This window comes from Pinus tabuliformis, chromosome X (genome assembly GCF_031772625.1).
Source record: "Pinus tabuliformis cultivar Carrire ecotype Pingquan chromosome X, CPIR1, whole genome shotgun sequence".
NCBI lineage: Eukaryota > Viridiplantae > Streptophyta > Pinopsida > Pinales > Pinaceae > Pinus > Pinus tabuliformis.
Window position 1 is genome coordinate 298,853,407 of NC_142308.1, and position 15,556 is coordinate 298,868,962.

General features: G+C 36.6%; 1 protein-coding gene across 1 annotated transcript; it reads right to left on the reverse strand.

Moving 5' to 3' along the window:
- Positions 1-6,719: 6,719 nt before the first annotated feature.
- Positions 6,720-8,027, reverse strand: LOC149139580 (uncharacterized). Its single transcript, XM_089449965.1, has 3 exons — positions 7,791-8,027; positions 7,621-7,686; positions 6,720-7,511 (listed from the first exon to the last, which is right to left on the reverse strand). The coding sequence occupies exons 1-3, from the start codon at positions 7,983-7,985 to the stop codon at positions 7,047-7,049; spliced, it is 726 nt and encodes a 241-aa protein (XP_089306091.1). The 5' UTR covers positions 7,986-8,027; the 3' UTR covers positions 6,720-7,046.
- Between the last annotated feature and the right edge of the window lie 7,529 nt (positions 8,028-15,556).

Consider the following 15,556-nt stretch of genomic DNA (forward strand, 5'->3'; position numbering starts at 1 on the left):
CAATGTAGCGCAGTCCTTCAGCCGGATCTAATGGAATGACTACGCTAAGCGACTTTGTTTCAAATATCATTATTCAATTCCTTAGATTAATCACCCCATTCATGTCAGTGGTCCACTCTGTTCCTAGCAATGCAAGATAGGGCACACTTTCATCCATAAGCTCAATAACTTCAAAGTCCATTCGGGTACTTGCGCCATCAAGGTCTACCATAACCCCTTGCAGCCTTCCCATGGGCAACATCTTCTCCTAATTTGCCACCCGTAATTGGATAGGGGACCATTGTAGTGTAGGCTTACCCATGTGATCCTAAGTTTGTTTTAGCGTACATTAGCATTTGATCTCAGATCCAAAATGACCTGCTCCATCTCATACTTGCCGATCTGCACCATTAATCGCAATTCTCTTCTAGTTCATGATGCATGTCTTCCCAGCTTCCGAGTGACACGAGGTCCACTCCATCATGTGCATCTATTTACTAATTCTTGAAAGCTTTTAACCATCATATTGTCACGAATCAACCATAGACATGTCTCTAAAGAGGTAGTTATCATAGAGGGCTCCTTATCCGATTCAGGCTAATCCCAACTACCTAAGGTAAAGACCTTCGCAAAGTTCTCTTGAGCTTCCAGATTCCCTCCATATGCTCCCGTGTCAGTACCACTTCTCAACACCATGTTGACCTTGGGATCTTCCTCGCGGGGTTCGGACCTCATCATCTATACATTCTGGGTAATTTTTTGTTGCGTTTCCCATGAATTTGCACTATTAGTGTAGGGCAATCTATTAGCTCATGATCGAATTACTCACAATAGTTGCACGAAATTCTAGTTGGGTTGGGACACTTCTGTGCGTAATGTCTTGGTCCTCCAAAGTTGTAGCAAATTATCTGCTCGTGACCCTTTCCAGGCCCCATTCTGCCCCATCCTTGTCCACGGCCCTAGAACCCACAACGCGCAATCGTTGCGACTGGATCCTGACCTCGTGCCTCAGTCTGCATCCTGTAAGTAGGTGACTGGTCTGTTAACAATTGGTAGTGACGACAATCTTTTTCCTTGTGACCCACTGACCTACAGTAGTTGCAAAATAGCTGTTGGGGGGTCTGGCTGTATTTTGGTAATAGATGATAGTTATCAATGTTGTGCTTTCCTCCCACCTGACAGATTGTGCACCAGAGCAGGGCTGTAATTATCCGTCCTGTCTGTGCCTCTAGTCGCAATAGCGTTGGTCCCCCCATCGCCACCAAATTCATTAAGACTGGGCAGTGGTCTTTACCGTGTCCCTGGCTTCTGCACTTTATATGCCATACTTCCTCTGGAGCTTTGGCTTGCGGTATCGGTTATTGTTTTAGCTTCTTCATTTTGACATACAAATCCTAGATCTGCGCTTGGATTTGCTGCACTCCCAACCGGAGATCTTGCAGTGGAGTATTGTGTAACCTCATGGCTGTCTCTAATGCTTCAGCCTGGGTTGAGATCTTTTGTTGTGATAGAGCTACCCTTAGGTGTGGTGTTAAGGATGTCATAAACTAAGCGCAGTGCTGCACATCTGTCAATGTCATGTTAGCCTTGTGAATAGTACATTTTAGCCTTTGGTCCAAATCCCACAGGGTTTCTCCAAGCGTCATCGGATTTCATTGAACCGTATAATCATCTGTGTTTCTAACTTCAGCCAGCTAAACTCCTTCTTCAAATCGGTTTAAATGTTTACTATTCCAGCCATTGGGTGCATGCTTGAATACTTTATGTACCGGGTCAGAGCTCTCTTCTGCAGTGCATTGACTAAGGTAGCCTTTCTAATATGATCATCTGTAATTTGTTGCACATTCCATACTGATGTTAGCACAAACCAGAATTTTTCGGGTCTTCGCCTCCTACTCCTTTGAATACCGGCAAATGAATCACGCTAGCCATAGTTACCCTCGATCTACTCCCATTCCTGATCCCTTTAATCCTTTAATGTTCTTTTCTATCAAGTCCTCGCGTTTCACACTAGACGCCCCTTAGGCAAATCTCGGTCCCAGCAACGGAACCATTTGTTGGCTTAAATGGGCCTGACCTAGGTTCAGAAGAAGTATTTAGCCAAACAAATCCCGCAGCTACTAGCCTTTTCGGCAACAGCCCGCGAGGTGCGAACCGCGGTCTCACCCGAGGTAGCAGGGAAGGGTGCTGGAACCTGGTTTCTACACCCTTGGGATGTCTATATGTGGTTGGGAGGGGTTGCACCCCGTTCTACAGCTTCGTGTTGCGTAGATCAGAACCCAAGGGAAACTTTACTACCTATTATTACACTGTTTATGTATTCAACCTACTTATTATGGTCTTTAAGCAAACATTTATCAGAGTTAACCAGTTCGCATATTAGAATAGACACTGATTCAGATATTCATAACAAAACCATATGCGGATAGATCAAACAGTTATAGTAACCACAAGCCAGATTCACGATAATTCAAATTTAACATAGAATTTCAGAAACACTTATCTTTATTTACTTTCTTCACCAATACATCCCGATCCGCCCTGCACACTTAGCTCAGGGGTCCACGCACACAGCGGTAGACTCTTTTAGGCCTTTGCGCACATAGCTGCAGAGCCTCTGTCTACTACCCCAAACCCTTGACTTGGACTTACAGATGCTTTTAGACTTTCCTTCAGAAACCCATTACACCTTTTTTCCAAGATTACGTACCAAAAATTGTCTTTCCCTTATAGAGCCATGCTCTATTTATACCTTTCTATGGTTCACAGACTCACTTACTTCCTATTAATTTATGTTATTTTTTCATGTAGACAAACCTTTGACTTGACCTTTTACACTTCGCGCTCCGCATAGTTTGGAGTTTTACAATATTTTTATCCTAATTTCTAGGCTAACAAACCCAAAACTGTTACGTAGGACCTCCGCTACCCAACACTCTGAATATGTTTTGTTGCACTGTAGAAATATTCTACACCATCCAAATTTCCATAGTTGTTAAGTAGTCATTCTCACTGCTCAATTATTAGGAATCCCCTTACATTCTTCTACCATAATTATTGAAAAAGCTAAGTCATTTTGTCACGCTGGATGCTGACACTTTTAGAAGGGACCTTGTGAGAGTTGCTTTTAATCATGATTAGGGATTATCATTGATCGCCAACCATCCATAATTAAAACCATAAATCTGGCCATTGCGCTTCAAATTATGTTGTTCAATGATAGGTTAACAATGTTAAACAAAGTCTTGTAACCACTGAGGGAGCCCCGTTTGGCTCAAGGGCCATCTTGAACCTAAAGGCTGGTTGAGTTGGTTTCCTACCATAGTTTTGCAGCCAAGGACTGCCTACAGGAAATAGGTACAAAAACCACCATTCAGCAAGATGTAACCATTTGACCCATTATGTTTTTTTATCAGATACAAAGGAATGAATATATCCTTCTAAACACTTGTTCCTTATCCCAATTTTCCCATCAGATTGAGGATGATAAGATGAACTATGATCTAATTGAGTACCCAGACAAGAAGATAATTCCATCTAAAAATTTCCAGCGAAAATGACATCTTTGTTGTTTACAATAATCTTTGGGTTTCCATGTATTTTTTGAATTGTTTCCGTAAATGCAATAGCAAATGTATAGGATTTAAATGGATTAGATAATGCACAAAAGTGTGCAAACTTGGTAGGTCTATCAATTACCACCATAATTACACTTTTTCCTTCGAACTTGGGTAACCTATGATGAAATCCATTGAAACTTCCTCGCAACGTTGACTTGGAATGGATAAAGGTTGTAACAAACTCAGGGTCTTAATTTTCACAACTTTATTTTGTTGACAAACCAAACATTCCGCTACAAACTTTGGAATGTCAAATTTAAGGTCATCCCAAAAAATTCCTTCTTGACCCTATGGTAAGTGTCTAAAAATTGTGAGTGCCCTTATAAGGAAGAGGTGTGCAATTAGAAAAGAATCTTTGGTTTGAGTTGGGAATTCTTACAAAGATATAAGCTATCTTTGTACCATAATGAATCATCTTTCTAGCTAAATGTATCAAATATATTGGGATCTTGGTGCAACTTGTGAATAAGTGTCCACACATCTTCGTCATTCTTATATTCATCCCTTGCTTTGGTTATCTAATCTAGTTGGATAATAGAAATGACACATAATAATGCTTCCACATCCTCGTCCTTTCTTGAGAGTGCATCTGCAACAACATTTTGCTTCCCTTATTTGTAGATGATTTCAAAGTCATAACCCAACATCTTTGCAACCCATCTTTGCTTATCTTCGGAAGATAATATTTTTTTGAAAAAGTATTTAAGACTATCGTGATCTGTTTTTACCTTGAAGTGTCTTTGCATTACGTAAGGTTGTCATTTCTTTAGTGCATGTAGTATTTCAAAATCAACGGGTCTTCATTCTTGCATTAAAGCAACACTGATACCATTTCCTGAGGAATCACATTCCATAATAAAGGTTTTTGTGAAGTCTGATGTAGCTAAGACCAGTGTTTGACACATTGCCTCTTTAAGTTGTTCAAAGGCCTTAGTTGCTTCTGGAGTCCAAGAAAATGCATCTTTCTTCAGTAATATTGTTAGAGGTGTTTTTATTCTCCCATAATTCCTAACAGAATTGTGATAATGTTCCAACCATGCCTCAATGAAGTCTTATCACTCAAATAGCCATGATGTGCCATAATGTTGATTCCCACCGTGCAGTTGGAGCTGGAGGATCTTCGAGTTGTTCCAGATCCTAATTAAAAGAAGAGTCTTCATCTTGTATCTTTTATAAGCACACCCTTACATATTTTTAGGAGGAAATTCAACTGGTCGATGCAAAAATTCAACAAGAAAGGCAAGTGACTTTGGACTCAAATGTTATGACATGTATTGTCCTTGGGTTCATGATATTAAAAACTCCTATAGATGACATGACCATTATCTCTAGACAATGGACCTTTATTGGCACATCAAGTTATCGATGGGTAATATACCTGTGGATAGAATATAGATCTAGGTGAACCTCATTCATCAATTGGATGAGCTCAGGGTTATGATGTTGGATGTGGAAGGACAAATATTGAGACTAGAGATGGGATCTCCATTTATATCTCCAATTCCTTTGCCATGCAAGGTCAGGGAACAACCCATGAACCTCAGGCCTCAGTATCCTTATGATGTTTAGGCTTCTTGTCTCTCATGGTTTTATTCATTGGGTTTCTATTTCTACCCTTCAAGGTTGTTGGTAGATTCTTTTTGGAGTTCATGTTTAGTTTTCTTAGCTTGTGGTCCTAGACTCTATGAAATTCAAATCCACACCAATTTTTTTATTGTTTTCCCTCATGGTAGGGAAACAATTTTACCTTTTAAATCTCAAACTATCAACTATGTTTCAATTATGTTTCCCTAGAATTCTTATTCTTCTATCTTTAGTCTAGTTTCTATATGGTGGAATAGAAACACTAGAAAAAATATCTCAACTAGAGTTTTGTGAAATTTTCAATTGCAAAAATTAACTTAAAAATTAATTTTATATTTTATATTTTATATTTCTAAAAATTAATTATTTAAAATAAAATAAAATAAACATTTCCACATAATTTACTTGTAAAATAAATAAAATAATTAACATTTATCAATAAACTTATAATTTACAACATTAAAACCATCAATAAAATAATTTAAAATTTAAAAAAAAAATACTTTAAATTTTCTATCTTAAATTTAAATTTAAATATATATAAATAAATAAATAATATAATTTAAATTTATATATATATATATATATATATATATATATATATATATATATAATATATATTTTATAATATCTAAGACATCTCTACCTATTACTAATCTTTCAATTTTAACTAAACTATCTTAAATAATACTTACATATCTAATACTTTTCAATTCTAAAATCCCTTTTATTAATAATAAAACTTCAACTAAAAACAAACAAACAAAACAACTTCACCACTAACCTAAATACACCACAATCCCCTCCAAATAAAATTCCTAACATCACCCCAACCTGGGAAATTTGTAAACATTTTGTAAACATCCATGACTATTCGCATACTTCACCTTTAAGATCTTTGGAATTAAGTGTGAATAAGGATTAATATTCACATATAGAAGTAAAACTATATAGTCTCTCGATTAATAACCATCTTCCTAGAAAATTAGAAATCCAATATACTCCTTTTTTAATATTTTTTAACAATTATGTCATTTAGTTTTGGAATATATATAATTCTTTTTTTTTCATAAAATACACCTCCACTCCACATCTTCATTCCATTATCACTCCGAACATTTCGAGCTTTGCGAACATCGATGACCACTCCCATACTTGACCTTTAAGATCTTTATGAAAATCATTTTATTATGCTCTCTTGATTAAGCGAAAAATGCACACTTCTAATAAAGTTAAAATGTGGATTAACATTGGAATGGCCGTCTACATATAAAATTAGATTTTCGGTATGCTCCTTTTAATGACTATATAATTTAGTTTTCGAATAAATTTGAAAGCTTGATTTTTTTCCAAAATTGATTATAAATGTTAAATTAATTATTATATTTTGAAAATCAATTTTATAAATTAAGCATTATCTAAAAATATAAAATTAACCATCGAATCAACCTCAAAATGAATATTACTGATTTAAAAGTTTATTTATACCTATAAATATAGATTTTGGTATAATAATAAACATTTAGTGTGACATTTCTACAATGATGTCCAATACTAACACATCAACCTGATTTAAAAACCCATTATAAATCTACGTGACTTTACATCACATCTACACCGCAACCCAACTGACTCCAGGGGAAATTTGATCATTGATCTACCTTTTCATCCCATTACCTGGTATCAGACAGTTTTCTCAGTTACTAGTGATGCATTTGCTGTCCAATGGGCAATCCTTCTATTGCTACAGTCCAAGCCACAATCCGAGGGGTTAGGTTCCCTCTAAAAACTATATGCAACCACCTGAAGCGATAAATCGTCCAATTTTATTCAACTATCTTATAACAGTTTCAATTTAAATGATTATATTTGAAAGCTTGGCCTGGAATATTCGACGCAGGAAGTCTGGTAGGTGACATAGACGACCTGGCAAACATGGTATTTAAGTTTCTTGGCCCCCAGGCTTTTCCAAAAGGCCACCCACGGGTTTGCGTTGCGATCATCATTATTTGCCACAACAGACGCGGATTCGATGCTATCCCACACTCCTAACCCTATTATATGTCTCCCGTCCATGGAGTCATAGAAGGAGTAGGATAATATGCCCTTCAGCCCAGCGAAGTATGACTTTAGTATGGCTAGGCAGCAGTATGAAAGCACATCTTGTTTCTTCCAGCTCGGCATGTATAGTCTCCGGAGGCTAACAATGTCACCCAAAGCTAATTGCGCAAACGGAACTCCTCTGCTGATCTCCCGGGAACTTAGGCGGAACCACCCTGAATCCACTATTCTCACGGCGCACTTCATCCCTTTGGTGAACGCCGCTGCCTGATAGATCACACCAACCAAATGGAAAATGCAGAGCGAATAATTAGTCGCGCCAGTCCACGAGTAATTGATACGCAGTAAAGGAAAAGTATTGATTTCTAGAACGTACCTGCGGTAGATACAGAGCTGGCTTGTCTCCACTGGAACCCCCTTTCCGGATTGCAAAGACTACGGCCTGCAAACAGCTGATATAATTCGTTAATGCCAGGCCATTCTTTTATTGATCTGAAAACGAGAGAAACAGAGAATATGAGCATTAGACATAGTAAGCACTCATACCCATGATTGTTCTAGACTCTTGAGAATGGCGACGTTGATGCTATTTCTCTTCTCTAACACAGAAGCCACTTTGGCCATGTGGGTTACTGCATCATGAATGTCACATCCATCCTGAGGTTCGTATATGCCAAATGAAACACACGTTCCGCTTTGGCTTTGCTGAGCCTCACTACAGGCGTAGGGGGAGGAGATCATTTTGTGGGTTGCCTGTCTGATCCCTCTCCCTGGGATGATGGGACTGAGTCACTAGATTTGTGAATATATATATATATATATATAGACAGAGCCATGACAAGGTGTGTGCTCCGATGTCGTGCAGTATTGGATGATTGGTACGCGTAAAGAAAGGTGACTTGCACGCGTTTAAAGCGTTGGAACAGTGGGACACCAAAGCAACATTTTCAGGCGCGGTTTCCTCCTATGATTGAAAAATACAGTTGAATAAGTGGATCCCAACTCGTGGACCACCTGCGCATGTATCTAAGCAATTACTTCCGGAAAGCAATCTCTAACAGTCGAACAAGCTTGACGACTGGCAAATAGAAAGATGAGTATAAAATAAATTTGATGATTATAAAATAAAATAGTCATACACTCCTCATGTGTCATGATTCCTAATTACGCGCTTACGTGACCAAATGAAAATGTAGATATGCACGAGAAGCACATGGAAACGAAAATCTAACACTTGACATGGAGTTTTAAGAGAACTGCAAGCATTCATAACGCTTCTTTTTGAAATCAAGTAGACAGCGACATGATTTATTCCAGTGGTTCACCTGTAATATATTTATATGTAAATAATTGGCCGGGTGGCTTCGGAAGTTGAGAGTGTAATTCAGAGTTTCTTACTGAATTAGTAAGGCTGGTTATTGGGTAGTTATAAGTTTTTTCACAATAAGTTGAGCGTGTAATTCAGAGTTTCTTACCGAATTAGTAAGGCTGGTTAATTTGGTAGGTATAAGTTTTTTCACAATCATTAAGATGCGTATTTATTCATTTATTTGTTTGTTTGGTTGGTTGGTTAGTTAAACTAATTTAATATTAGTTGTTTCAGTTATACAAATTATGTTGGTTACTTATTATAGATTGATCCCTGTAAGATTTTTTGTTTTTACTACAATAATCTATATAGATTTTATTTAATTTTAAATGTTTTTACTGCAATAATCTAATCAGTTTGTGAGAGCGGCTGCCCTGACAAAAGTAGCAGCAGGTCATCAAATAGTAACATTAAGAAGTTGCAGCGGCCGATCAGATACCAACATTTCCATCTGACGACTCGCGAGTATTCGTGGGATTTGGGCATTGGATATATCGAAACTCTGAACACGATACATTTATTAATTTTGTTTATGGTAGTGTGACGTAGTAGCTGAGAGAAAGGAATACGAGGAAGAGGGCATGGCTAAGTCTTCTCGATCCGATCGAATTTCCTTCCGGGAGGAACAACCTAAAGTGTGAAGACCTTCCATCATTTTCTGGGAAAATGAATCACGCAACCATGGACTCCAGTTCGAAAGTCATCATTACGCACTTTGGCTCATTATTACGTACGTTGATTGTGTTGAAATGACCTTTTTATAATTTAATAGGAGGCAGATACTGATTTTTTTCCTTCTTCGATATCCGAAATTTCAAAGATATATTAATTATTAAAATAATTTCAGTATTCATCAACAATAAAATATTAATATCTATTATTTATATATACAATTAGAATTAGAATTAGAGAGCATATAGTTTTATTTAAATATTTAAATAACTAAAAAGTTATCTAAATATAGTTTGAATAAATTATTTCAATATCAATTATGTATTATTATATATGACAACTAACATAAAGGAAAATTGTTTATATACAAATAGAAATAATATGAAATGTAAAATTGTTTATTGTGTATATAAGTTAGTTGTTTTTTCTTGATAAAATATTTTAATGATGTTTTGTTCATTCCGAGTGAGATGGATTTCCTTCCATGTTCAATATGGAATGGATATAGCATGCATATATACATAGATATTTTATGCAACTAATTCACAAAAAAAAAAAGGATAGATCAACTACTTGAAAAATAGTTTTTTCGAGGGGGCAACTTCCTTTACATCACATAAATGAACAATTTTTGGATGATTCAAATGACAAAACCACTTTTCTATATATAGGAGTCTAAGGGGTCACAATATAATCAGAGCCTACATAACAATAATAATGTGAGATGACAACAATAACAATAGTGGGCTTCTATGGGGTACAACAATAACAATATGGGGACTACATGGGCACAACAATAACAATAAGGGGTTACGGTAATATTATAAGGACCTAACACACCCCTCTCCTTCAAAAAAGTGTTGTCCTCAACGCTTGAGTAATTCTAGATGCTTATGTATAAAATTCTCACCCTCCCATGTGGAATCCTCATTGGGTAAGTTTTTCCACATGATGAGATACTCTGAAATTAATCAATTTCGTAGTTGCCGATTTTTTGCTTCAGTGACTGCTTCAGGTTCCAATATGATTTTCCCTTCATTGTCAAGTTCTGGAAATATTGTTTGAACTGGGAGCTTGTCACCTATAACCTTCTTTAAGCTTGAAACATGGAAACCTGAGTGCACTCGGGAGGATGCAAGAAGCTCCAATTTGTATGCCATAATACCAATCATTTGCAACACGTTGTAATGACAATAGTACTTTGGTGATAATTTATTATGCTTCCTAGCTTGCTTGAGAGACATTTGTTTATAAAGGAAAAATGTTTATATACAAATAGAAATAATATGAAAGGTAAAATTGTTTATTGTGTATATAAGTTAGTTGTTTTTTCTTGATAAAATATTTTAATGATGTTTTGTTCATTCCGAGTGAGATGGATTTCCTTCCATGTTCAATATGGAATGGATATAGCATGCATACATACATAGATATTTTATGCAACTAATTCACAAAAAAAAAAGGATAGATCAACTACTTGAAAAATAGTCTTTTCGAGGGGGCAACTTCCTTTACATCACATAAATGAACAATTTTTGGATGATTCAAATGACAAAACCTCCTTTCCATATATAGGAGTCTAAGGGGTCACAATATAATCAGAGCCTACATAACAATAATAATGTGAGAGGACAACAATAACAATAGTGAGCTTCTATGGGGTACAACAATAACAATATGGGGACTACATGGGCACAACAATAACAATAAGGGGTTACACTAATATTATAGGGACCTAACACACCCCTCTCTTTCAAAAACTGTTGTCCTCAACGCTTGAGTAATTCTAGATGTTTATGTATAAAATTCTCACCCTCCCATGTGGAATCTTCATTGGGTAAGTTCTTCCACATGATGAGATACTCTGAAATTAATCAATTTTGTAGTTCTCGATTTTTTGCTTCAGTGACTGCTTCAGGTTCCAATATGATTTTCCCTTCATTGTCAAGTTCTGGAAATATTTTTTGAACTGGGAGCTTGTCACCTATAACCTTCTTTAAGCATGAAACATGGAAACCTGAGTACACTCTCCTCCTACTCATATGACTTTACTTTTTAGGTCCATTCCTGCTATGGATGATTGACCTCTTGAGGAGAGACTTCAGGCAGCGGATATGGATTACCTTACTTTCAGGAGCATCTCTATTGGCTTCATTGTGGATGTCACCCCTGTCCTTGGTGGTATGATGGTCGGGAGGATGCAAGAAGCTCCAATTTGTATGCCATAATACCAATCATCTGCAACACGTTGTAATGACAATAGTACTTTGGTGATAATTTATTATGCTTCCTAGCTTGCTTGAGAGACATTTGTTTATATGGTTGTAGCCGTAAAAATCCTTGTTGTTTCATTCGATTATGTGCCAATGTGAGGTTATCCATTAAGAGTTGAAGAACTTGTTGTTGATGCTAGATGTCATCTTCCAGTGTTTGAACCTTAGAATTTTCTCTTAGAGATGAGGTGATAAACAATGGATAATATCCATAAAGTGCCATAAATGGGGTCATTTTTGTTGTAGTATGGAAGGAAGTGTGATACCACCATTCAGTGAGACGTAACCACTTGACCCATTATGTGTTTTTATTAGATATAAAGGAAAGATATCCTTCCAAACATTTGTTAACTATCCCAATTTTCCCATCAGATTAAGGATGATAAGATGAACTATGAGCTAAGTGAGTATCTAGGCAAGAAGATAATTTCGTCCAAAAATTTCTTGTGGAAATGAAATCTTCATCGTTTACAATAATCTTTGGGTTTCCATATAGTTTTTGAACTGTTTCCATAAATGAAGTAGCAAACATACAGGCCCTAAATGGATGAGATACTACACAAAAGTGTGCATACTTGGTAGGTCTATCAACTACCACCACAATTACACTTTTTCCTTCGAACCTGGGCAAACTGTGATAAAATCCATTGAAACTTCCTCCCAAGGTTGACTTGGAATGGATAAAGGTTGTAACAAACTCGGGTTCTTAATTGTCACAACTTTATTTTGTTGGAAAACCAAACATTTCGCCACAAAATTTGGAATATTAGATTTAAGGTCATCCCAAAAATATTCCTTCTTGACACTGTGGTAATTTTCTAAAAATTGTGAGTGCCCTCGTAAGGGAGAGGTGTGCAATTAGAAAAGAATATTTTTTTGAGTTGGGAATTCTTACAAATGTGTAAGCTATCTTTGTACCATAGTGAATCATTTTTCTAGCTAAATCTATCAGATGTATTGGGATCTTGCTGCAACTTGTGAATGAGTGTCCACACATCTTTAGCCATGTAGTATTTCTTTAGTAACATTGTCATTTCTTTAGTGCATGTAGTATTTCAAAACCAATGGGTCTTCCTTCTTGCATTAAAACAACACCAATACCATTTCCTGAGGCATCACATTCCATAATAAAGGTTTTTGTGAAGTATGACATAGTTAAGACTAGTTTTTGACACATTGCCTCTTTAAGATGTTTAAAGGCCTTAGTTGATTCTGGAGTCCGAGAAAATGCATCTTTCTTCAGTAATATTGTTAGAGGTGTTTCTATTCTCCCATAATTCTTAACAAAATTGTGATAATACCATGTCAACTCAAGAAATCATTGGAGACGCTTTGTGGTTGTGATTTTCCATTCTTTAATGGATTTTATTTTGTTAGGGTCTAACTTAACGTCCTCGTGAAATATAATATGACCCAAATATTTCACTTCATGTACTCCAAAGAAACATTTGGAGGTTTTTGCATATAATTATTTCTCCTCCAATAGTTTGAGCACCCTGTCAACATGTTGAACATGATCCTTCCAAGACTTGTTCTAAATTAGTATATCATCAAAAAATACTAACACAAGTTTTCTAAGGAAGGGTTTGAAAATGGAATGCATCGACCTTGAAATGTAGAAGGTGCATTGGTAGGGCAAAAAGGCATGACAAAAAATTCATAATCACCCTCATGATTTGTAAATGTTGTTTTCAGAATGTCTTCAGTCTTCATTCTAATTTGATGATATCTTGAATTGAGATCCAACTTGGTGAAGTAAATTGATCCATGTAATTCATCAAATAATTCATCAATGACAAGAATTGCAAATTTATATCTAATAGTGAGCTTGTTGAGCTCCCTATAATCTGGACACATGCACCATGATGCATCCTTATTGTGAACCAATACTAATAGAGCAGAGAAAGAACTTTAAATATGTTGAATTATATCGACCTTTAGCATTTATGTAACCATATGTTCAATTTCACTCTTTCAGACATAAGGATATCTGTAAGGCCTCATGTTTGGAGGAACACTTCCTGGAATCAAATGAATATCATGATCATGATCACAAATAGGTGGGAGACTATTATGAAACCAGCTCAAGAAAAGATAGAAAAGATAGATCAACGCCTTAGAATTCAGCCTCTTCGAGGGGGCAACCTCCTTTACATTACATAGATGAACAATTCTTGGATGATTCAAATGACAAAACCTCCTTTCTATAAATAGGAGTCTAAGGAGTCACAATATAATCCAGCCGACCTAACAATAATAATATAAAGCCACAAAAATAACAATAGAGGGATTCTATGGGGCACAGTAATAACAATATGGGGGCAATAGGGGCACAACAATATTAATAAGGGGTATAACTACAATAGTAATGGGGTAATCACTAGTATTATAGGGACCCAACATGCCCCTCTCCTTCAAAAAATGTTGTCCTCAACGCTTGAGTAGTTCTGGATACTTCTGCATAAAATTCTCATCCTCCCATGTGGAATCTTCAGCGGATAAGTTCTTCCACTTGATAAGATACTCTGAAATTGATCGATTTTGTAGCTGTCGAGTTCTTGTTTCTCTGACTGCTTCTAGTTCCAATATAATTTTTCCTTCCTCGTCAAGTTCTGGCAATATTGTTTGAACTGGGAGCTTGTCGCCTATAACCTTCTTTAAACATGAAACATGGAAAACTGGGTGCAATCGAGAAGCTGCAGGAAGCTCCAATTTGTATGCCATAGTACCAATCTTTTGCAACACCTTGTACGGACCATAATACTTTGGTGATAATTTATTATCCTTCTTAGCTTGCTTGAGGGACATTTGCTTATATGGTTGTAGCCGTAGGAATACCCAATCACCTACATCAAAACTTCTTTCACTGCGATGTTGATCTGCCTGTTGTTTCATTCTATTCTGTGCCAACACGAGGTTATCCTTTAAGAGTTGGAGGACTTGTTGTTGATGTTCGATGTGATGTTCCACTGCCTGAACCTTAGAATTTTCTCTTAAATATGATGTGATCGATGGTGGTTGATACCCATAAAGTGCCATAAATGGGGTCATTTTTGTTGCTGTATGGAAGGAAGTGTTATACCACCATTCAGCCAGAGGCAACCATTTGACCCATTGTGTCTGTTTATCAGATACAAAGCAACGAAGATATCCTTCCAAACATTTGTTTACTATCTCAGTTTGCCCATCAGATTGAGGATGATAAGATGAGCTATGAGCTAACTGAGTACCAAGACAAGAAAATAATTCTGTCCAAAAATTTCCAGTGAAAATGGGATCTCTGTCACTTACAATAATCTTTGGGTTTCCATGTAGCTTTTGAATTGTTTCCATAAATGCAGTAGAAACTGTACTGGCTTTAAATGGATGTGATAATGCACAAAAGTGTGCATACTTGGTAAGTCTGTCAACTACCACCATGATGACACTCTTTCCCTCAGACTTGGGTAAACCTGTGATAAAATCCATTGAAACCTCCTCCCAACGTTGGCTTGGAATGGATAAAGGTTGTAATAGACCCGGTGTCTTAATTGTTTCAACTTTATTTTGTTGGCAAACCAAACATTCTACCACAAACTTTTGAATATCTGATTTAAGGCCATCCCAAAAAAATTCCTTCTTAACCCTGTGGTAAGTTTTTAAAAATCCTGAGTGCCCTCCTAAGGGAGAAGTGTGCAATTCCATAAGAATCTTTTGTTTTAGCTGGGAATTCTTACAGAGGTATAAGCGATCTTTGTACCATAACGAATCATTTTGACAGCTAAATGTATCAGACGTACTGGAATCTTGTTGTAACTTTCGAATAAGTGCCCACACTTCTTCGTCATTCTTCCATTCCTCCCTTGCTTCGTTTATCCAATCTGGTTGGATAATAGAAATGGCGCACAACAATGCTTCCACATCCTCATCCTTTCTTGAGAGTGCATCTGCCACCACATTTTTCTTCCCTTTTTTGTAGATGATTTCAAAGTCATAACCCAACATCTTTGTGACCCACT